Raw genomic sequence first — 23501 nt, 5'->3', positions numbered from 1 at the left:
CCGATGACGTTTTACTTGTTTTTGCACGTTCCACATCTGGACTGCAATATTTGCTCTGAAAATGCTGGTCTACTGGTAATCCCTAGAGCCAAGAAGAGATCCGCAGGTTCGACAGCATTCTCCATTCGCGTCCAGGTGTTGTGGAATGCTCTTTCCCCTGAGATTCGAACTGCAACCTCAGTGGAACTGTTTAAATCTAGGCTTAAAACACACTTCTATTCTATAGTTTATGAATTACCTATATTTCATGTTGACAATATCTGGGTACTATTTGTTATTGCAGGCTAGTCATCCTGGAAGGGGGAAGTGGTTTCTTCATTTTCCTCGTGTTGACGTTTTGAGATTTTTCTTGCCCTCATGTAGGTTTTGGATCAGGGAATGGCGTAATAATTGTCTGTAGTTTGCAATTATCTATGGCCTGTGCAGCCCTTTGCGACTTGCTGTCGTGTGTTTTTGTAGCTATTTAATTTAGGCACAGCACAGAAAAAAACTTCATCAATCATTAATTTAAGAAAAGGAAACTATAACATATTTGCACACAAAAAAACATGTTCATTACGATAATATAATACATAAACCTGTGCTCAAAATGAGTAGAATGAAGCCGAAGCCGCCTATCCCTATTCCAAATTTTCCTTGCAAGGAAAAGGTAAACTAATTTAAAACAAGAAAACAGAACCTTATCCTGCAAAGGAAAATTAGAAAACGAAGGAATGATATTTCTAACCTGGAATAGTAACGCTGACTTTAAAGTTATAGATTTCTCTGTTTAGAGAAAAAAACTGTTGAATATTTGTTGGCAGTTGGTGCTTACTTGTTTTGTATATCAAAAATTAGGACTTAAGTTTCACCATATCATCGCATTTTAACATTCCTATATTGCTCTTATATGTATTTCCCTAAATATCTATACACTGACTTAAATAACAAGACATATGAAAGAATTTTATTGGTCAAATATTTGTTTGCATTTACTCATCACTGCAATGTTTTTTTGCTAAATTGGATTGAATGCTATTCATATGCTGTCTCCATCAAATATCACCGCAAATAATCACTCCACTGATGTGTTTGTTTGATTTTCGGAAGCTTACCTGTTGGTTAAGCAGCCCAATGGCATCCATGTTGCGCTCCAGTTTCAAATTTAAGTCCAGGCAGGTTTCCTTATCCAGACTAAAAGTTGTAAAAAAAAAAAAGAATAACAGCAAAACATTTGAGATTGTTCATAATTTGTCATAAATATCACTGTGTAGTGAAGTGGTTAGCACATTTTGGGATAGGTCCCCAGTTCAAAACCTGGTGGAAACATATGTTGGCCTGGAGAGGGATGAACGCCACCAATACTGTATTCACCCAAGACACACCACAGGAAATGGTGCCCCTACAAACCTAGTGGTTAAGGGATTCAACCAACCAAGTATGCGGGGAGCATGGCAGCAGATAGAAAAAAATATTCAGGGCGTCATCAAAGCAGCCCAGATAATCATTGGCCGAGTACCTTAACAGAGCCAGCAACCACCTCTTTGACCTGCATTCCTCTAGTAGGCACTGCAGGCAATTTCTTCCCCAGGGCTACCGTAATCAAACTCAAAAGACTGTTAAAAAAAACAATAATAAATAAATATATATATCTTCCCTATGTACACAAAAATAGATATTATTTATCGACTAATTCGGAAATTTCGTTGCTCCTACATTTTATTCCACTATTTTCCATGACACTATTGTTACTGTGGTATCTAAACCTCTATTACTTTGGTTTAGTCCACCCACACGTGAAAAAAAGGTTCATATCGGAGTGGGACTTTATTTTTTCTTCTTGCAAGAAGGACACCGGCCCGATGTGTGCTAGTCACCGTTTGTCCCGCCTTTTTATGCAGTTCCAGTCGCGAAGTGCGAAGCAAGCTATGACAAGAAAATCAATCATCGAAGACAGCTGGATCTTGAGTTTAAACACAATGAGCAATGGTGAACTTCACACAGTGTGTGAAACAAGGTATCACTTGAAAGGAAACTAGGTTCTCTCAGACAATTTTATCAGGATATATCTATTTGAGAACAGCCCCTCTCATTTAAATGCACAGATGACCGGATGCTGTTTGGGACCTTTTATCAGCAGGTCAGGGAGACCATACATTGTCCTTATGGGTTAAAAATTAAGTCACATCACCCTCAGTGAATCTGAATTGATAACATAAAAAGACACACATTTATAGTTTAATTTACCCTACAGTTACGATGCATTTATAATTTAGGCCAGTCTCCAAGCACTACCTTGTAATTATTTTTGCCCATCTCTGCTGACATTTTCCTCTCTTATTTTTCTCTTTCAAGTGGTTATTACATGTTTACCCAAGAGGCCCATGTCTAATGACACTGTCAAAAATGTTCAGTAAGTTGTTATCAATGACGATAAGGACAATCCTAATTAATAAAATAATAATAAAACATTCACCAAAACTACATCATTAACCTAGTTCAGTGGTTGGGAACCCAAAATGTTGGAAGAGTCATATTGGAAAAAAGAACGATATATGATTAGAGCTGCAGAAAATTCAAAACCTTATAAGGACAATTTACATTCACGGGAAAATGTTAAGAATGATTATGTCATGTTTGTCCTCCTACAGACACCATTTAATTTTCCCATATCAAATATTTTTGAAAAAGCACCAGGGAGACACTAGGGACCACCAATGAGTCTCCTGAGCCGCCTGCTATTGCCCCCCCGAAGTAGTTCTAGAGTTTAAGTTTTGTGGTCGGATGAGAAAAAAGAAAACTTTTGGTCATAGTTCTACTAAGCGTGTTTGGATTAAGAAGAATGAAGAGTGCAATCCGAAGAACACCATCCGTAGTGTGAAGTGTGGGGGTGGTAGCATCATGCTTTGGGGATTTTTTTCTGCACATGGGACAGGACGAGTGCACTGCATTAAAGAGAGGATGACTGGGCCGTGTATTGTGAGATTTTGGGGAACAACCTTCTTTCCCTAAGTCAGAGCATTGAAGATGGGTCATGGCTGGGTCTTCCAACATGACAAAGACCCAAAGCACACAGCCAGGATTACCAAGGAGTGGCTCTGTAAGAAGCATATCATGGTCCTGGCATGGCCCAGCCAGTCTCCAGACCTGAACCTAGTCAAAAATCTTTGGAGGGAGCTCAAACTCTGTTTTTCTCAGCGACAGCCCAGAGACCTGACTGATCTAGCAAATATCTGTGTGGAGGAGTGGGCCTAGATCTCTCCTGCAGTATGAGCAAACCTGGTGAAAGACTACAGGAAACGTTTGACCTCTGTAAAAGAAAACAAAGGCTACTATACCAAATATTAACTTTCGTGTTCTCAGGTGTTCTAATACTTATTTGAAGCTATATTACACAAATAAATCGTTACCAAATCATGCATTGTGATTTCTGGATGATTTTTCTTTTTAGTTTATCTCTCTGACAGTGGACGCTGAAAATTTTAGACCCTCCATGATTTCTAAGTGGGAGAAATAGCCAAATAGCAGGGTGTTCAAATACTTATTTCCTTCACTGTATATACTTTTATGAACATAACCTCATTGTAAAGTTGTTCACAGTTTATGCAATCAAGACAAACTTTTTTTTCATATCGTGCGTGCTTGCAGAGCACGTTCAATCAGACATCCTCCAAATCTGGGGCAAGAAACGAAAACGCCTGCGTGTGATCGTCATTAGAAGCACGTTCATAAGAGCTTATTACCGGAGCCGAAGATGGGCGAGCAAATGGTTTCCAGAAATCATTAAATCAGACTGCAGCCTTACCGACAGCAAAATGAGCGCGACCGCAGACATGCCGGGGAACGTTAACAGCACAAGAAGCAATTTAAGATTTTAACTGTTTATTAAAACATTTTTGGGGGGGGTGGGGGTGGAGCGGACAAACAAATGTGGAAGTCGTGCTATTTTCAGAGCCAAGCCCAGACTAAGAAATGCCTATTAAATTAACGACAGTGGATAATGGTGCGCCGTACGAGTGTGCAGCCCACGCTTTGAGCTCCTTTTATTTATGCCTCAGTGAACCTGTCCAGTTAGCGAGGGGGGCAAGAGGGGGGGACCCTCTAAATACTTTATTGAAGACTTCTTAGGCCATTAACGTAGCACAGTACCTCCCCTATGTTAATGTACTGGTAAAGGAGCGAGACGGGAAATTCTTTGAGGCGAGGGTGCAAAAATGGCCTCTTTTTGCTTCACTTGATACTACGCGAGAATTCATTAAACTTTTGGAATCGGCAATTGTTGTTCCATCAAGTTCACAAACACGAAGGACTCAAACTATAACCGGTGAAGTTCATGGAACTAGTTTACTACTGTAAATGTTAACGGAAAGGATACAGTTATGGTTTCACGTATTGCAATGCATAATAAAAAGGAACAATGACATGTTTAGGGCAGCACGGCGGCGCAGTAGTAAGCGCGTGTGCGGCACAGTTTTAAGGTCATAAGATCGAACCTCCTGTGTGGAGTTTGCATGTTCTCCCCGTGCTTCCGTGGGTTCCCTCCCACATTTCAAAAACATGCATGTCAGGTGAATTGCCCGGTTCAAATTGTCTCTAGGTGTGAATGAGTGAGTGAGTTGTCGGTCACTCTGTGCCCTGTGACTGGCTGGCAACAAGTTCAGGGTGTCCCCTGCCCACTGCCCGAAGATAGCTAGGATTGGCTCCAGCACCCCCACGACCCTACTGAGGATAAGCGGTGCAGATAATGGATGGATGGATGGATGACATGTTTATCGTCAATCTTAGAAATTGACACCATACAACAGGGAGTCGGTAACCCATGGTCCGCAAGCCATATATGGCTCTTTTTGTGAGTGCAAGTGGCTCGTAGATAAAATTAACTTTTGCAACCCTATTATATTTTGGCACTTGCACAGCCGAACGCCGCACATGCATTTAACTGGAAACGCTGATCTGAACAACCAATTTTAAAAGAAAATAGTGAAAATCCACGATTTTTCATGCGACTTTACCAAACCAGTAATTGAATCAATACAAGTTGTATGTACTTTTTAATAATGACCTGCTTTTGAATGAAGGAATTCAAATTAAAAGAATAATTTTACAAAAAGAGGATTTTGTATCAATGTATCTATTGATCAACTAAATAATTGGCAAATTCATCTTAAATATAAACTACTTTATAAAACTCTTGTGTATGTGTATCTGTCATATAAGCGATTTTCTCGAAAAGGTATACAGTTGTACTTTAGGCATCTCCATGTGTCTTTTACAAGGATTTGTGTCAAGGCACCCCAAATAAACACCTACAAAATCAGAAAACATTTGCTTTCATTGTGTCTCTAACACTCCCTGGCGGCCAAATTGGGTAGTGTAGCTCCCGACCATCAACCACTCCAAGCAGCCGAATCCAATATTCTACTAGCCCAGCGATGACGGGCTATTCTGCCAGTCAATTATCAACCTACTCTTAAGTTCCTCTCCAATATGATTTCAATCTCAGCTTGCCTTAGCATACACAAACAGAACATCTAATCAGAAAATAAATACAATTCTCCCACCACCGTTTGACAGAATGCATTTCAAATCCCTCTCTATTAAGCAACAAACTAATTTAGCCGGGCAAACAGTTTGGGAAGACGAAAGCAAATTTTCCGCAAATGACATTCCCTGAACGAAAAATAATTGCAACTGACCCTTGCAGATCTTTTAATTTCACACCATAATTATCGCACAGCCGAACTGCCAAGAGCAACGACTTTGATCTGTTAAAATTGCCGTCTTCCGATTGCTTTCCGTCTTTAGCCGACCGTGCGGATGTACGAACACCAGCTGAACATACGGCGTAACGCGGTGATGATCGGATACTGGGACATCGCCACAGTGAATATGAGCAGTGTTCCCTCTAAGCTGCGCACGTGCGCAATTGCGCACTGCTCGCAAATTCTCAGCGCACAAGAACATTTAGCCGGCGCACAAAAATGAGGGCTCAAAATTACTAATTAAGAAGCGACTTAAGTCAAAGTTACAGTGCATGAAGGTAAAAATACACGGGTTCCCCTGAGGTTGTGTCCTAAATGCGGTGTTTTGAAGTCGAGTCGAAGTAGAACGAAGTTGAGTAAAGTTAGTAGAGAACCGGCTTCTTCGGCTCGGCTCACTAAAATGAACCGGCTCTTTCGGGTCCTAAACGGCTCTACAGGTTGTTTTTGCTTCTTTAATCCCAACAGGACCAAATATTGTGTAAAATTATGCACAACATGACTTAAAGGAAGGGGGGAATAGAACAAAAAAGAAAAAAATACCAAAATGAAAAAGTAGTGAAAAGCTGAGAAAAAAAAGAAACAAAAGGAAGAGAAAAAAAAAGGAAAAATTTAGAAAAAAAGCCAGAAAATTTAGAAAAGAAAGAAATGTAGGAAAAAAAGTAAATAGAGAACAAAAAGAAAAAAAGTAACAAAAAAGTAGAAAAAAAAACACGGAAAAAAGAAGAAAAAGTTTGTGTTGCATTCAAATAATTTCCAATTCTTTCAAGTGAATCTTGTTGCCAACATTGTACTTCCACTAAAAAATGTGATTAAGTACAGTTCTGTATCTTGCAACCGACTAAATAAGCCCCCAAAAATGTTAATATTATGCGACAAAATATATCAGGAAATAAAAAGAAATGGATATCTTGTGGAAGAATTGTAAGAACAAACGACGTTTGTAGGCCGTACAACCTTTGCAATAGTACATGAGTCAATTCATTCAAAAGAGAAAAATAATTTTGCATTGTTGGAAATGTAACTTGATGTCAAGTTTTGGACATGTTTGATAATGAATTATCTTGCCACACTTGGGATTATGGTTGCTCACTGTTGTTTCAAGCGTTGCTCGCCGACTTTGTGTGAACGCTCAGACCCATGGAAAATTAGAGGGAACATTGAATACGAGTGTGAGATTTATAAGACGATTTTGCCGTGCTTGTCATAAACATCTGCTCCCACGCTTCAAGCTCACATGGATGTGTGTAATTAGCTGCTTAACCCAATCAGTGTGCATATAATTACAGTCATTAGCCTCAACGCCTTAACCGCTGTATACTCGAAACTAGGCAATAAACTCTCTCCGCTCCCCCTCCTATCGCTCTTATTTACTGCTCTCGCACGGCTGTGTATTTTATGCAAGGCTTGACTGTCCCTTATCTCCCGCGCTGTTCGTCTGCCGCTTCTGTGTTTACACAAATCCTCCGCTGTGATCACAGAGTGCTCTTAATTGGAAGCGCATCATTAGCAAGGCAAGCGTGATGAGCGCTTCCCCCTGATGGGTTGTGTCAGAGCCACTGAGCTGGTGGTCCCAGCAGCAAATAATCAACAGCCTCGCCATTACATCATCGCCTGTATATCAATTTGTAACGGTCCCTTCTCTTTTTTGGGCGGAGGTTAAACGAGAAAATTCCCAACTTGTGAGACGATTTAATAACTAAGGGCAGGGTTCGGAAGACTATGGCTTTTAATGAGTATATCTGGCTCCGAGATACATATTGTCTTGATCAAATTCACTTTGTCTTGTTCCATGATTAACATCGGCATCGTTAGAATTTTGACATATGCCGAAAACGCGGAAGACAAGTTAACAGTCGTAGGGGTTCGGTCAAGTATACAAAACACAACTTTAACTACAGTGACGAGTCAGGGTGTCACATCAACAGACCCCGTTTTGGCTGTACGTCACTAAGGAAGCTCATTAAATAATTTATGCTCACTGTTGATATAATTTATGATTAAAACCCACAAAACAACCTGTAAACCCCAAAAAACTCCAGAGCAATTTGATGAGGTGAGCAATAGGGATGTGGGAGTCTTTACACACAGAGCGAACACACTCTCTTGCCAACTGCTGTCTGCGCTGAATACGTCTGTGTCCCCGTTTGCAGTATTTTGGGATATTTTTACACATTAACTTGGCGTGCACCTTGTTTTGAAACGATTGTTTAGGACAAAAATGGTGGTGAAAATAAGCATCAACACTCTTAAGTAACTGCAGGATGTTACGATTACCGATTGGGATCACCTGTGCCCGCTTATTTGCCGCCAGCTGCTGCGGGCTATCTGATTGGCTCCCTGTCCCTATTCAAACCCAGTCCTGTCACTCTCCTGTTGTCAGTCCATCTGCGAACCTCTTGATACAAGGCAAGCCTGTCCAGTTTTTGCACCCATTTTTCCACCTGCCCTTTCCTGATGAACCCATTTGTCTTCGGCTACGACCTGTTTTGATCCCGACCACGTCTGCTCTCCCGCCCCAGCTTACGACCCGTTTCTGACCCCGACCACGTTTTTGCTCTCCTGTCCCGGCTTTCGACCTGTTTCTTCCGTCCCTCACACCGCCATCGCCCGCTACGGAAGATCCACTTCCATATTCGGATCACAATCGATTGCGAGAGCAACTTGCTTCCCGCGTCCAGCGAGCACCGGATCGTGGGCGCAGCCCTTCGTCTTTCTTTCAGCTAAACATGTGGTAAGTGTTACGCAATTGGGTCCTGATTCCGTTCTGGTCGTGACACAGTAGGGAGATAAACTTTACATAGTATATTTATATTTATATAGGACACGGGCTCTGCTATTATTATTGTTTCATTCATTTCTATCAATGACAAAACGTAATAGAAAGAGTAACATGATGTCAGGATTGGAATTTAACTTTTACAACCATTAAAAAGCGTAACTAACAAGAGTCAAGCTTCTACAGTTGATATAAAGCCAATGTCACCATTCCACATTGCGTTGTTCAAGGCCTTCCGATTAATACAAATGTCACATTTTGCTGATTTCATTCAGTGATAAAGACACTATAACATCCCTTTCATGCCACAATTATTAAGATTTACACAAGGGATGCATACATCTGGTATGTAAGTAACATGACATGTCATGATGCCATACATGTGGCGTGAGAACTGGGTCTTATTACATATGAAATAGAAAAAAAAATAGGATTCTTCAGAACAAAGGTAGATAAGACACTACAGAGAGAAGTTTTCATTCTTGGAGTCTTTTTTATTATCTTATATCTTTCCATGTTATTATATTGGTTCAATCAAACCCCTCTCATGCCTACATCTATAGGAACTGCCTCCCCTTTTGCTACGCTCTCTCGCTCGTTGGCAATTATGAGCCAAAGACAAAGAAAAGCGATTCATCTTCCTGTCGCGGCCTCTTAATGATATCATTAAAATGACTGACAGCTTTGAATAGTGGCAAGAACTTGCGCCAGTCAAAACAAATCTGATCCGTTTTGGAAACACAGCTTGGTGGTTCATTAAGGGGAGAGGGCTCGGGATGTACGGAGGGTTGTGGGATGCGGGCCATTTTTGTTAATGAGGTGTTATAGTTGGGGGTATGAGCCGTCGTGCTTCAGGCAGGTGCACTCGCAAACGCCGCTGTTAAAGGTAATCCCAAATTCAGAAAGGGACGGTGTGTAATATTTGAACACCGGACGTCGCTATGTTGTGTAGTGCAACGGTAGACAAGTGCTATGAAGCACAAGGAAGAACGCACTCTACGGAGACTAAAAGTGACGGAAAAACAATGTTCTTCCTTGTCGTTATCTTGCCGAGCCTATTGGGATGAAAGGTTAAGAGAAAAGAAAAAGGAAAGTTAAAGAAAAATGAAAGTAAAAAAGATGAAAAAAGAATAGAATGAGATAAAAGAAAAATACAGAAAATGGGAAGAAAAAGAAGGGGTGAATAAGAAAAAGGAAAAAGAAAAAAATGGTAAAAGGAGAACAAAAGAACAACATAATGACAAGAAAAAAGGAAATTTAAAAAAAGTAGAAAAAAAGAAAATGAGAAAAAAGAAAACGGAAGATAAAAAAGGGACGGGAAAGGACAGGTGTAAAGGTAAAAAGAAAGTAAAAAAAACAAATGAAAAAAAATGAAAGAAATAAAGGCAAACTAATTAAAAAAATGAAAGAAAAAGGGAAAATGAGGGGGAAAATAGGAAGAAAAAATAATACAATGAAAGAAAAAAAAAGAACAAAAAAAAAACAAATACAGGTTTTTGGCTTTTTTTAAAGTTGACAATCATGTCAACTCCCTCTAAAAAATGTTGTGTAATATAAAAACACATTTCTCGAAAATGTATATAATAGTTGGAGTATTTTTTCATTTTCTTCTTTTGTACTTCCTTTTTTTCTCAACTTCTTTATACAACATAGTAATTTGTAATCTAATGCATCAAAGAGAGTAAGACGTTTGAGAGCCGGCTCTCTTTAATGAGTTGAGCCGAAAAAGCCGGTTCGCTAAAAAGAGACGGACTTCCTTTCACTACATAACTACCGCAGGAAATCCAAGGCTGCAGACGCATGCCCACAGTAGCATCAAACCGCTCGCTTCGTTTGCAACAAAAAAAAACAATACCAAGATAGAGGCTACCGCGGCAAACTCGTTTGACTTGATTGATTTGCCGTTTCGTGATGGTCCGTGTATACCGGATGGTACCCATAATTGACAAATTTGAGTTTTTCCGTACAGATTTCCTTGTGCGTCGTACAACTCTCAAAAGGCATTATAAACGTACTTTGTTCGGCAGAAACGTACAGGTTGACAAATATGAGGAAAGGTTTCCGACCATTGCCTTAATGAATATAATACATATAATGTATCTCCCGGCTATCGATGAATGCTATTTGACAGTTCACAGGAGTGGCAAGTAGAAGAGGATGGGCCTCTTGATTGGAGTGTAATGACTGTTAAAGGCCCAGCATGAATCACATATTCAAATTGGGGAAGCGGCGCCGCTTGCACACACAGGTGGCGAAGCCCGCTGGGTGTTTCATTCGCGGCCTGGCACTCCTGCTGTTTTTGTCATCAGCCGCCGGGATGCTTTGTGGGAAATGTGCTTGCGGAAAGTGGGTGGCTGGTGCAAATAGGTGTCAAAGGGCCCTCCTTGGAGGAAGTAGCAGTTTCCGACAGTTGCTTAAAAAAATAAACGATCGTTAGGTTTTTTTTTTTTATAACAGCTCAACCTTGAGTGTGATGCAACTCCGATGGGGAGGTATTGTTTGCTTTTATCAAGAATTAAATCAAAAGATTGGTTGGAAACTTTTAAAGACCACTAAAATACTTGTTGGGCGGTCCGAAGAGGACCACCCCTATAAATCAGTGGTTCTCAACTGGTCTGACTTCAGGAGCCACCGTTCCACCCTCAGGACAAGTTGCGACCCAAATCAAGAAAACGTTTTAATGTCTTCAATTTATTGAATGAAATATTGTGTAATTTAAAGCACAGATAGTACAATATATTCAGTTTTTCCAACCAAAAAATGACTTCAAGTACCTTATGTAGTGGCATGTCGAAGTCAAGTCACATTTATTCGTATAGTCCTTAATCACAAGATGTCTCAAAGAACTGCACAGGATTACAATTACACCATCCCCTGATCTTAAACCAACAGGTGTGTAATAAGCCAGACACGGAGACAGGACCCAATAGCGTTCGTTAAACTCAGTTTTATCAAAATAGAGAGCAGTGCTTGCTTCCACGATCCGATGATCGTCGGACACGGGTGGCTGATGGCAGGAACGCGGAACGAGGATAGTCCTGGGTACCCGGGACATGGGAGCAAGGGCAGTAATCGAGTCCAGAAAAAAGGTCGGCAACAAGTATCAGAAAGGAAAACAGGGCAAAACAGGGCAAAACAGGTCGATGGCCAGGACGGAAGATCAGGGCAGAAATGGGTCCAGAAACAGGTCGGCAATCGAGTAGTCAAATAATACCAACTGCATACCTGTCAACCTGTACGTTTTTGCCGTCCAAAATACGTTTATTATGCATTTTAAGACGTGTACAACGTACGAGAAATTTTGTACGGAAAAACGCAAATTTGTCAATTATGGGTACCATCCGGTATACACCGACTATCACGAAACGGCAAATCAATCAAGTCAAACGAGTTCGCGGCGGTAGCCTCTATCTCAGTATCGTTTTTTTCCGTTGCAAACGAAGCGAGCGGTTTGATGCTACTGTGCGCATGCATCTGCCGCCTCGGATTTCATGTGGTAGTTATGTAGTGAAAGGAAGTCCGTCTCTTTTTCGAGAACCGGCTTTTTCGGCTTAAATCAATAAAGAGAGCCGGCTCTCAAACGGCTCACTTGCTTTGATGCATTATATTACGAATTATTATGCTGTATAAAGAAGTTAAGAAAAAAAAGGAAGTATAAAAGGAGAAATGAAAAAAGACACATTTGTGGTTTTCCCTTTAATCAGTGTATTACCAACAATTTAATGCAGAAAATGAATTGATAGTTTAAATAAGAAAATGTATGATTCTACTTAATTATATTTGCATGTATTTTTTCCTTCTACAGTGAACGTGCAAGCTACTTAATTTTTGAAGTTTTTTCATAATAAACCTCATTCATGTCGAGCAACTCAGGATCTCGCAACAAAATGTTAAATAACAATATATATGATATAACGAAACACATGTACAATATAACATGTTAAACTACGTAAATAAACCCGTTTGAAACAAAAAAAAAATGGTGTAAGATTATTTTGTATTTTGTAAGGGAAAATACGACAGTTTGTAAGGGCATGGAGCCCTGGAGCATGACAGGTATGCAACTGTCCCTATAAAACTCTACAGGTTGGCAACTCTCTGCTCTAACTCTATGCTTTTCTATAATCGTGCTTTTACTCTATTATCCCAAAAACACACACACATGTGAGTGTTTCAGACTACACCCGACCCCCAAAAAGTCTGTATAAGAATAAATTGAGCGTGACAGAAATATACCAAATCAATTCCAACTGTGTATTTTGTTACATCCCTCACCGAGCTAATTCAGTTTCAGCAATCGATGTGAGAACAAATGGACAATGTTGACTTACACTCTCTTGTCTTGAAGTGCACAGAGCTCCTCGTAATTGGCCTTTGCAAAAAAAAGCAAAACTTTTTTTTGTTACTTTTCAAAAACGCCAATCATCTATTGCGCCGTCACCTCACCTCGGCGAGTGCCAGCGTGTTCTTCTGGCCTTCTGCCGCCTCTTTCAGTCGCTTCACCTCCGCCTTCAGAGTGTCATTAGCTTCCTGAAGATGTCTGAAAAACCAAAGGGAAATGCAGACGCTTTCTTCGAGCAGACGATATGCACTCAGCTTGACAAACGCAATTTATCATCAGAAGACTCTTGTTGCCGTGTCGGGGAAACGGCGCGTAAATACACAAACACAATGCGATGAGGAAATGCCACGTTTGCTCAGGCGTTTAGGTCTAAACCGGGTGGAGAGAAGATGAGAGTGTTTCCCATACATAGGATGATCTGGCGGGCCACCGGGGTTTAATTGTTCCCTCTAGGGTTCAGAAAACTTCCATCCTCCAAGGCGGCAGTAGCTCAGGAGGTAGCGCGCTCGTCTTGGGATCAAGGGATCCCAGTTTGAATCCCGGCTCGTCCGTGTTACATGTCGAAGTGTCCTTGGGTAAGACACTGAACCCCTAATACCCCAATAAGCTGGTTAGCGCCTTACATGGCTGCAAGGCCGCTATTGGGAAAATTTGGAGCACATTGTAAAGCGCTTTGGGAAGTCATTGACTGGAGCCCATCCCAGCCATCTTCGGACAGTGGGCAGGGGACACCCTGAACTGGTTGCCAGTCAGTCGCAGGGCACACAGGGACAGACTATTCGCTCGCTCATTCACACCTAGGGACATTTTGGACCAGACATGCATGTTTTTGGAATGTGGGAGGAAACCGGAGTGCCCGGAGGAAACCCATGCAAGCACAGGGAGAACATGCAAACTCCACACAGGAGGTTCGATCTCATGACCTCAGAACTGTGGCGCACACGCGCTAACCACTGCCTTGCCGTGCTGCCCCTGTTCAGAAAATCAGTTATATTTGGAAATATATAGCGATGCAAAGTTATTTAAAATACATTTTAGATCTCTCATTACATCAACGATCGCAAACGTCATGGTTCTTATAGTCATATAGTTCTTTAATATTTCTGCTGCAATATTTCCCTAAAAGTATTTCTGTAGTATTTATGTCAGAGCGTTTTGTAGTAGACGCGCAGGGTTGGGTAGGGTTCCTTTTACTTGATTACTTCCAATTACTTTTGGATTACTCCAATACCAAATATGCTAATAAAAGACAAAAGAAACTAAATATGAATAAAATTATTAAATTTTGTGCTTGTGGAGTAACAGAATACATGGAACGGCAAAAATGATGTTGGCAAGCTGTTTGGATTTATTTTCATTTTGTTTCTGTCGCATTTTATGTTAGTTTTGCCGGAGATCAAAAAGATGAAAGCCAGGAGAGAAAGCTTACCACGTGTTGTGAGTCCTAATTTTATTCATATTTAGTTTCTTTTGTCTTTTATTAGCATATTTGGTATTGGAGTAATTTAAAAGTAATTGAAAGTAATCAAGTTAAAGTAACCCTACCCAACCTTGTAGACACGTAACGTTTCTCACAGTTTTATTGGGAAGAAGGGACAGGATTGCACACACGATCCGTTGATCGCGCGTACGGGGAGCAGGTCGCTCTGAACGCGGAAGTTGCACGTCCGTGGCAAGCGATGGCGATGTCGGGAGCGGGAAAAACAGGTCAGTAGCCGGGATATGAGAGCAAAAGGGCTTTGCCATGCAAAAACAGAGCTTCGCAGACGGACCGACAAAAGGGGACTGACAAGACAGAGTTTAAATACTGACAGGGAGCCAATCTGTCAACAAGCTGCAGCTAGCGCCACACGGGCGGGGCCAATTGGGCACCATGGCAACCGTGACAAAAGGACATTTGGGTCAAAACTGGCACCAAATAAAAACTAAATGATTTCATCAGTAGGACCTTTTTTTACCCGTATTATTATGTTATATATTCTGCAATAGGCAGAACGGCGGATGAGTAGTTAGCGCGTTTGCGGCACTGTTCTGAGGTCATGGGATCGAAACCTCCTGTGTGAAGTTTGCATGTTCTCCTCGTGCTTGTGTGGATTTCATCAGATTAATTGGCCAGTCCAAATTGTCCCTATGTGTGATTGAGCAAGTGAACTGCCTGTGTGCCCTGCGACTGGCTGGCAACCAGTTCAGGGTGTCCCCTGCCCATTGCCCGAAGATGGCTGGGATGGTCTCCATCCCCCTGCAGTGGATAAGCAGTGCAGTTAATGGATTGATGGATGGATATCCTGCTACAGAGTATTTATTACGAACATTTTATTCTTGTATAAAGCGCGGGAATAAAAAAAACGGGAATGGTTAGGATGGTTCCAGCACAGTGGGTGCATGGGAGGGAAATGACAGCACCGTGAAAGTGTCTGACTAGACCACTTTTATCTCTTAAAAGACGAATATTTCACGGTGTAAAAAGACGAATATGTCACGTGCGAGTCACGGTGATACGCGTGTGACGGAAATGCTGCCATGTTCAAGTACGTCAAAGCACATGACCTGAATCTTTGGAGCACATGCTCAAACACTTTTCTTTTTGGTTAACCATTGGCATACACAGTTACATATTTATCACTCCTGAAATATTTAGTATTTGTCAAGGTAACACCCACACCTGTAGAATGAAGAGACTGAAGATACAAACTGGGAATTATCAAAAATAGAACTTTACCCCAACAGATGAACATTATAAAAGAGGGTGTAAGGGAAATTATGGTCTAAATGTGTCTTTTATACTATATTCTATACTCTTACACCCAATATTTAGTTATATACTCTTGCTTTTACGCTCAATAAGTGTGTGGTTTTACGATTTCGCAAACACCTTCAAGGTCAGGAAAATAAGTTTTCAGGCACCAAAGAATGTGCCTCTGATTAAAAAGTTACAACTTGAAGACCATTATAAGGCCTGCTAGCTGGTTAATTAAGATGGGGCTGACTCCCACATTCCAAGATGCTCGAAAACTTGCTTTTCTTCTCACAGAGACACATTCTGTTTACAAAGTTTCACTATCCCTATTCCTCATTTATTATACTCGCACATCATCTAGCAACCAACATTATAAACTGCATTTAAATATCTGATTCCTGTCCAAACCAATCAGATTCATTTCCTGTGTTCATATAAACCAATCAGATGTGTAGTTTTTTTCTTGTGTTTCCCAATAAGTGAGCCTCCTGAAAAAGGAAGAGAGTGACCTCTCCCTGATACGATCCTGGAAACAGGCACCTCCGATGGAAGGGGCTATCAAAAACCTATATATCCGACTCAGAGTTTGTTCTTTTCTTTATTTTACTACAATCTCAAGTTTTAACATTGAAACAAGGAAATTACATTTCAAAATAAATAGTATCACTCAGGACTTGTATGACATATAATACACAAAGAAAATCTTGATATAGTCATTTTCTTTTAATATATTTATCCGAAATACGTAAACTTATTTTTAAATTGATATTAATGAGAGACATTTTAAAGGTAATCATCTAAAACGTTTCATGAATGAATAGCTTTTCGGGTAGCACAATCGCATTTTATTATTTGAGTGTTTTAATGGAACCAATTTATGAAATTGTTTATGTATTTATGTAACTCCTTTTAAATAATGTGTTACAATTCTTGAAGAAAGCATTTGATCTTGTATTTATCTAGTTCAGTGCTTCTCAATTAGTTTCAAAGCGAAGGTTAGGCTCCTCTCTGAAGACGACACTTTACACAGAAAAACAACGGCTCAACGGCTACAAGATGATGAAAGTGCTGTATCTATGTCAGATCAGGGGGCTTATCCTGCTAATGGTAACCATGAAATCTGGAGGAAACCCCTACCTAACCCTATAAAAACAGCCGAGAAGGCATGGGCGCTTCGAGGCTGTACTTGATCAAAACACCACAGAAAGTTGTGCCCCCACAACCCTGCTTGTAAAGGGTTTATGACCAGTGAATAATGTCTATTATTAAGCGCCTTGTATTGGTAGAAAAACTTGATACATAAAAAGACAATATTGATCTAGAAAAATATACAAAAATACAAGGACTGTCGTTGAAATGTGCATTTCTTAAATACTCGTAGGTGAATGAATTTGTGTTTTTCATGACATTAGGCTCACTTAGAGGAAGCTGAAGTTATTGTCCGACATCCTGGTGCAAAAAGTTTTGTTCAAAACAATCCCAAACCCTAACCTCAAATATTGTTGGATATAGCACCAAAACTCGATTACTGTAGAGTGGAAAACGATTAACCTCGCGCTGCAAAATTAATTATCACTGTATTTGTGAATTTGCAAACCCATCATTTCGACCATCTCAGTAAAATCTGATGTCCCTTTGTAAAATCTGATGTCCCTTTGTAAAGCAACTTTGATAATATGTATGGAAAAACTCAATACGGCTTTTGGAGAGACGTTGGGCTCCACTTATTTTGGAGAGAACGTCGTTGGGCGTCGCTCCAAAAAATACGCAGAGAGGAGATATGGCGAAAAGGGAACGCGCATTATTGCATCCGGGACACGTTCAAAGTTCCAGACGTTCAACATTGGCTTTTATAGTGTTCTCAAATAAAATAAAGATATCTCGATAATGTCGTCCGCCCTGGCTTCCTCAGCTCATCAGCTTGTGACCTCTTGCAACAACTTCATGCCACGACCTTCACCAGATGCCTACATACTTATCATAAGTTATTATCCACATTCCACCACACGTCAAGCTCTGAAATCCTATTTTTCCGTAAAATTTGATACATATGTTATTCCAGCTGTCTTCGGCCAGTGGGCAGGGGACAGATTGACCTGGTTACCAGCCAATATCAGGGCACACAGAGACAAACAGCTCAATCGCTCATCCACAACTAGGGACAATTTGGACTGGCCAATCAACCTGACATGCATGTTTTTGGAACGTGGGAGGAAACCAGAGGGCCCGGAGTAAACCCACGCAGGCACGAGGAGTACATGCAAACGCTGCACAGGGAGGCATGACCTCAGAACTGTGCTAACCACTCAGCTGCTGCGCCGCCTTGATAAATAGAATAAATACATGAGAAAAATTAGCGAGTAAAGAAAAATGTAGCCAGCTATCAAAATGTTGGGGACACTGGGGTCAAGGGTGGCACCGTACACATATAATTACATTTAAATTTTGGTTTGGCGAGCGGGGGGGAAAAAAAGCCTAGTTTGAAGTAGAGTATAAGCCAAAGTCATCCCTTTCTGGTCAATAAATACTGATATCTTTGCAAAAGACGCTATTAAATATATGGAGATTGCATTTTCATACTTTTGCTCAGTGATCCATCGTTTGAGATTAGTCACAACAAGCCGGCTTTCTTGACGAAGGTTGTCGTTTTCGGAACATGATGCCGCCAGCTTGGACTGGAGCGTGTCCACCTACGATAAAGAGTGAAAACAATCATGTCTTATTGCCGCTGCAGGTTATTTTTACCCCCTCGTGAGTGTACTGTTGCTTAAAATGCCAACAACATAAAATGCATGAAAGGAAATAAAAAGAAAAAAAAAATCAGGCAGTGGGTGCAAAGTCCATGAACAAAACAAGGCAACACAGAAAAAGGTTTGGAGATTAGGTAATCGTGACAAATGACACAGGTGGCATTTGCTGACACATATAAACAGCGTAATAAGGTTTTAGGCGATGCTTAAGGAGTCAAGACTGCATGGTGTGTGGGTGAACAGGGATGGGCTGGCAAAACTGCTGATTTTCTCATTCTTATCACTCAGGACCTTTTAGGGGCCTGAAATTCCAGGGACACATTGCGATAATCGCCCGGGAAGCACCTTGATAAGCCACAAAAGACTTCCAAACATGAAAAGAACAGGATTAAGAACGAACTCCTGCAATTGAAAAGAGATGGAAAAAATAAACATGTATTTTTGGTATCGTATTAAAAACTGCTATAGGACTAAGGTAATTTGGAGTAAAATAACTCGAGTAAAAAGGTATTTTACTTGCAATGATAAGTCAATCGAAAAAAGATACAGTAACCCCTCTGTTATTGCGGTAAATTAGGGCCAGGAACCCCCCACAAAACCTGAAAATCCGCAAAATAGAAACCTGTATTTACTACCCAAAAACAAATCCAATTTACAGGCTATAGTATTTGTTTAACACACTAAATTACTGTACTTTATGAAACAGAATTACAAATAACTATAATTTTAGAAACTATTTTGCCGTTTTTTCTCTCAAATTTATTATAAATCACAGACCTGATACACTTCACTCCACATAATACTAGCCGCCATCATGTGGGCTTATAGAAAACGGCATTTACATTCCGGTTCTGTTCTACATAAATCAAACAGCGCTAGGGATCCACTAGGGTGCGCCAAAGACCTGCATGTGGCTTAGCAGAGAGGTCCAGTTTTGCTGGCCATAGAAAGCTTCTTCCTCTGTTTAGCCAATCAGAATGCAGAACACAATGCACGATACAAATCTTCCAAGCGCTGAACCAGCAAAAACCGAAGCGTGAAGTAGCAAGGTGTCTCTGTTAAAGAAACATATTTTATCACATAAAAATAACAGTTTGGGGGAAAAACTGTTAAAACTAAATACACATATGCTTTTATCAAGTACAAGAAATTTGAAATGAAACAATTGCTTTCGTCACAAGATTTTAACTGAAACATGATTTTATTTACTATGTAGGAAACTATGCCAACATAAAACTGTCATTAACTGGAACAGGAGGAGGACCCAGATGCGTGACGTTTCTCCCTCAAGCTTTAGTTTACGGGAAATGGGGCAGTCATTCACGTTAACCCAAAACACCAGTGATTCGGCGATCGTTGGGCGGAAGACGTAAGGCAGCAGTCTGGCGTGGAAAGACAGAAAGCCAGAGGCCGACGAGATCGATACCAATTGCACGAGCAGATATCGGACAGGTAGGGTCAATACCGGACAGGACGGGACAGACAGGATTGATATTAGGCACTGGAGACTGGAGATCGATAACAAATGGAACAAAAAAGCCGGGAACGACTGGACCTCGATATTAAACAGGACGCAATAGACTGTAACGATGCGGACAGGAAACAGAAGCAGGATACCGGACAGAGTCAAAACCCACGTCTTGCAGGTGCAGAGGTTTGTTGACGGACAGACAAAGGGTGAGTGAGAACACTGAGCTTAAATAGGAGAGAAGCCAATCAGTCAACGAGCCCATTGGGCGCCATGGGCAACCGTGACAAAAACAACTAAATTAAAAGGAAATACAAATAAATGTTTATACTCTATGTACGCGCACTTGTGTATGTTTTATGAAAAATCTGGAGGGAATTTTGATAAGTACTTGCGGCCATGATTAAAACTATTTACTAACAACATAAATTATAAACACAAAATCTATATAAAATGCTAAATTGATTTATATAACATCCTTCAAAGTCCAATTCATCATCAGATACTTTCCCTCCATTCTCTAACATTCGGTACTGTACTATGAATACAAATAGTGTGATGATGAGATAAAATTAAATGCACTTTGTAAGTTGTCTATATTACAATTGGTATAGTGCAGGGGTCTCTGACCTTTTTCAAGCTGAGAGACGCTTTTTTAATAAAAATAATTATCGCAAAGGGCATCCAAATTGTTATGCATTTCTAAAATAACGACTTTGAGTTATTACTATGTTGTAACTATGCAATTGCCTGGTTAATTATTGGAAGTAGGTATGGCTCAATGTAAACCACTGAAAACATCATTGTATTATAAAATCACAATAAACCAGCACTGGAGGGATATTCTCAGAACAGGTCTGTGGCCAGCACATCTGTCCCTAGGGGGCACCAGGTTGGAGACCCCTGCCGTAAAACGTCATAATAGACAATAAATTAAGCTGGAGAACACACATCAGACACATACAAACTAAAGTATCTAAAAACATTTAAATAATTAATAAAGCCAAATTCATTTTAAACTATAATGCATTGTATTTATTATATTGTTCTCTCGTTCTGCCATACTTAACATATCGTGCAGAAGTCTGGGGCAATAATTACAAAAGTTCACAACAGCCCCTTTTTATCCTCAAAAAACATGCAATTAGAACCATACACAGGGCAGGCTATCAAAATCATACTCATATTTAAATCCCTCAGTCCAAATTATTAAAATTGGATGATTTAGTAAAATTCTTCACTGCACAACTGCTATTTAAGGTCACCAAAAAGAGTGCCAGAAAACATTGATAAATTATTCATTCGGAAAGAGGGACATTATAACTTAAGGGGCTCTAGTACATTCATAATCCCAAAGGTGAGAACCACCAGGAAAAGTATGTGTGTGTCTGTGTGTGGAGTCAAACTTTGGAACAATTTACAAGACAAGATCAAACATTGTCCAACTATTCACTTGTTCAAATTAAAAAAAAAAAAAAAATTACTGGCGGAATACAGAGATGAAGAGAATGGGGTATGAGTGATATAAGAGATGGTTAACTTTGTTGTTATTGTTGCTATTGTTATATCATAACTGTTATTAATATTGTTACTATTGTTGTTATTATCATTGGTGTATTTAATAGGGACGATGAAGGGGTAGGGAACATCTGCTTTTTACTACCCCTTTTCGAACATCTCATCTCATTAGCTGCACAGCTTATTCTCAGTAGGGTCGCGGGGGTGCTGGAGCCCATCCCAGCAATCATCAGGTAGTGGGCAGGGGACACCCTGAACTGGTTGCCAGCCAATCGCAGGGCACACAGGGACAGACAACTCGCTCGCTCATTCACACCTAGGGACAATTTGGACCGGCCAATCCACCTGAAATGCATGTCTTTGGAATGTGGGAGGAAACCGGAGTGCCCGGAGGAAACCCACGCAAGCACGGGGAGAACATACAAACTCCGCACAGTAAGTCTGGTAGCTGGATTTGAACCCACACAGGAGGTTCCCAAGACCTTAGACCACTGCGCCGCCGTGCTGCCCTTTTCGAACACATTATTGTTTTTGTTCCGTTTTTATTTTAATGTTCAAAATAAAGTTTTCATTCATCCATTCATTCATTGTGTATAAGGCACAATGTTAGTTCATTTTTAGGTAAAACAATTCACGTTCTACACAAATAAATATGGCAACCATTTGATATACTTTCAATTCTAATTTAATTTTCAATTCAATGACAGATGAGCCACAGCCTCACTTGCCTCCCCTGACTGCACGTCACTGGATAATCATAACTGATTGTGGTTGCTAACAAGCTAACATATCACGGCAAACAGGGTCATAAACACTAGAGCAATCAAATCATAAAACAAAAATCTGCAATGTAGCCTGTTTCAGTGTTGAGAGGTTAATTAAAGTACGAAATCCACGCTAACGAAGCCAAACACAAACCTGGGTGCGCACGTGCACACACTTTGCACAGGCAGACATAAAGCTGTAACGTGTTGTAATGACAGTAATTACTGCGCTCTCGCATTAAGACCTCCCTCCTGACTGTCTAAGTCGGGCTGGTGCCTGCATGTAAATCACCGCGCCGGTTTGATGTTGTGATTAGGACTAAATTACACACCATCGCTGTGTTTTCACCATTGTCAGGGGAGGCGGTGAGACGAAGAGGAGGAGGGAGGGAACGCCGTGAAAAGGGCCAAAAGGAGGTGCGATGGCAGGCGGGCGGGGGTGGGCGCAAGGACGCAAATCTGCTTAACATTTAGATTGGTTTTGTTGCACAAATATTTTAGCAGATGATAGGGGCTAAAAGGGGCAGCAAAATGCATTTGGGACACTTTTACAAGCAAGTCTGGTGATGCCACTGCTCCTTTCTGGATTTCTTAAAAAAATAGGAGTTGACTGGTGGGGGATCTAAACGTGGTAGAGGCGGCGACAGTATTTATCATTTTGAATTTGACTGGGGCACTGGGGCGAGGTTTTTAACTTAACCAAGATGGATTCTTTTTTGTAAGCTCAAATAATATTTTACCTGACACAAGGGCTGATCAGATCATTATTATTGATGTATTTATTTAAAATAAAGTTGATATAATTATGTGCCAAATGATGATCATCCACCCATCCATCCATAATCTGCACCGCTTATCCTCAATAGGGTCGCGGGGTTGCTGGAGCCCATCCCAGCTGTCTTTGGGCAGTGGGCAAAAGACACCCTCAACTTGTTGCCAACCAGTCCCAGGACACACAAAGAAATACAACTCACTCGCTTATTCACACCTAGGGACAATTGGGAGGAAGGTGGGAGGAAGCCGGAGTGCGCGGAGGAAACCTACTTAAGCAAAGGGAGAACATGCAAACTCCGCAGGAGAAGGCTGGTCGTTGGATTTGAACCCATGACCTCAGATCTGTGCCGTGGACTCTATATTGATTGTGTTTCCTGTATCAATCCCCAATCCAAGCTCCGTTCTCCTGTCCCAGCTACCTGTACCCTGATTCTGTTTCCTGTATCGATCCCCGATCCAAGCTCTGTTCTCCTGTCCCAGCTACCCGTATCCTGATTCTGTTTCCTGTATCGATCCCTTAATAAAGAATTGTGTGAAACGTTACGCATTTGGGTCTCCTGTTTGTACTGCTCGTGACAGAAATCAAACCGTTTGTTTTGGTTTTTCAGGCTGCATACATTTCATTTCAAAT

General features: G+C 40.7%; 1 protein-coding gene across 3 annotated transcripts in view; it reads right to left on the bottom strand.

Annotated features, from left to right (window-relative positions):
• LOC148348622 (uncharacterized) overlaps window positions 1-23501 on the bottom strand; it is a 193820-nt gene that overhangs the window by 6846 nt on the left and 163473 nt on the right. For all 3 annotated transcript variants that reach the window (XM_088322749.1, XM_088322748.1, XM_088322750.1), the window contains 4 exons: window positions 18177-18286; window positions 12964-13057; window positions 12849-12889; window positions 1095-1173 (listed from right to left, as the gene is read on the bottom strand). In XM_088322749.1, coding sequence (XP_088178875.1) covers window positions 1095-1173; window positions 12849-12889; window positions 12964-13057; window positions 18177-18286 — 324 coding nt within the window. The remainder of the gene's footprint in view (window positions 1-1094; window positions 1174-12848; window positions 12890-12963; window positions 13058-18176; window positions 18287-23501) is intronic.

This window comes from Urocampus carinirostris, chromosome 18, assembly GCF_059441175.1.
Source record: "Urocampus carinirostris isolate Australia breed hairy pipefish chromosome 18, RoL_Ucar_1.0, whole genome shotgun sequence".
Lineage (NCBI taxonomy): Eukaryota > Metazoa > Chordata > Actinopteri > Syngnathiformes > Syngnathidae > Urocampus > Urocampus carinirostris.
Note: the sequence above shows the minus strand (reverse complement) of the source record. Positions and strands in the feature narration are given on the sequence as shown.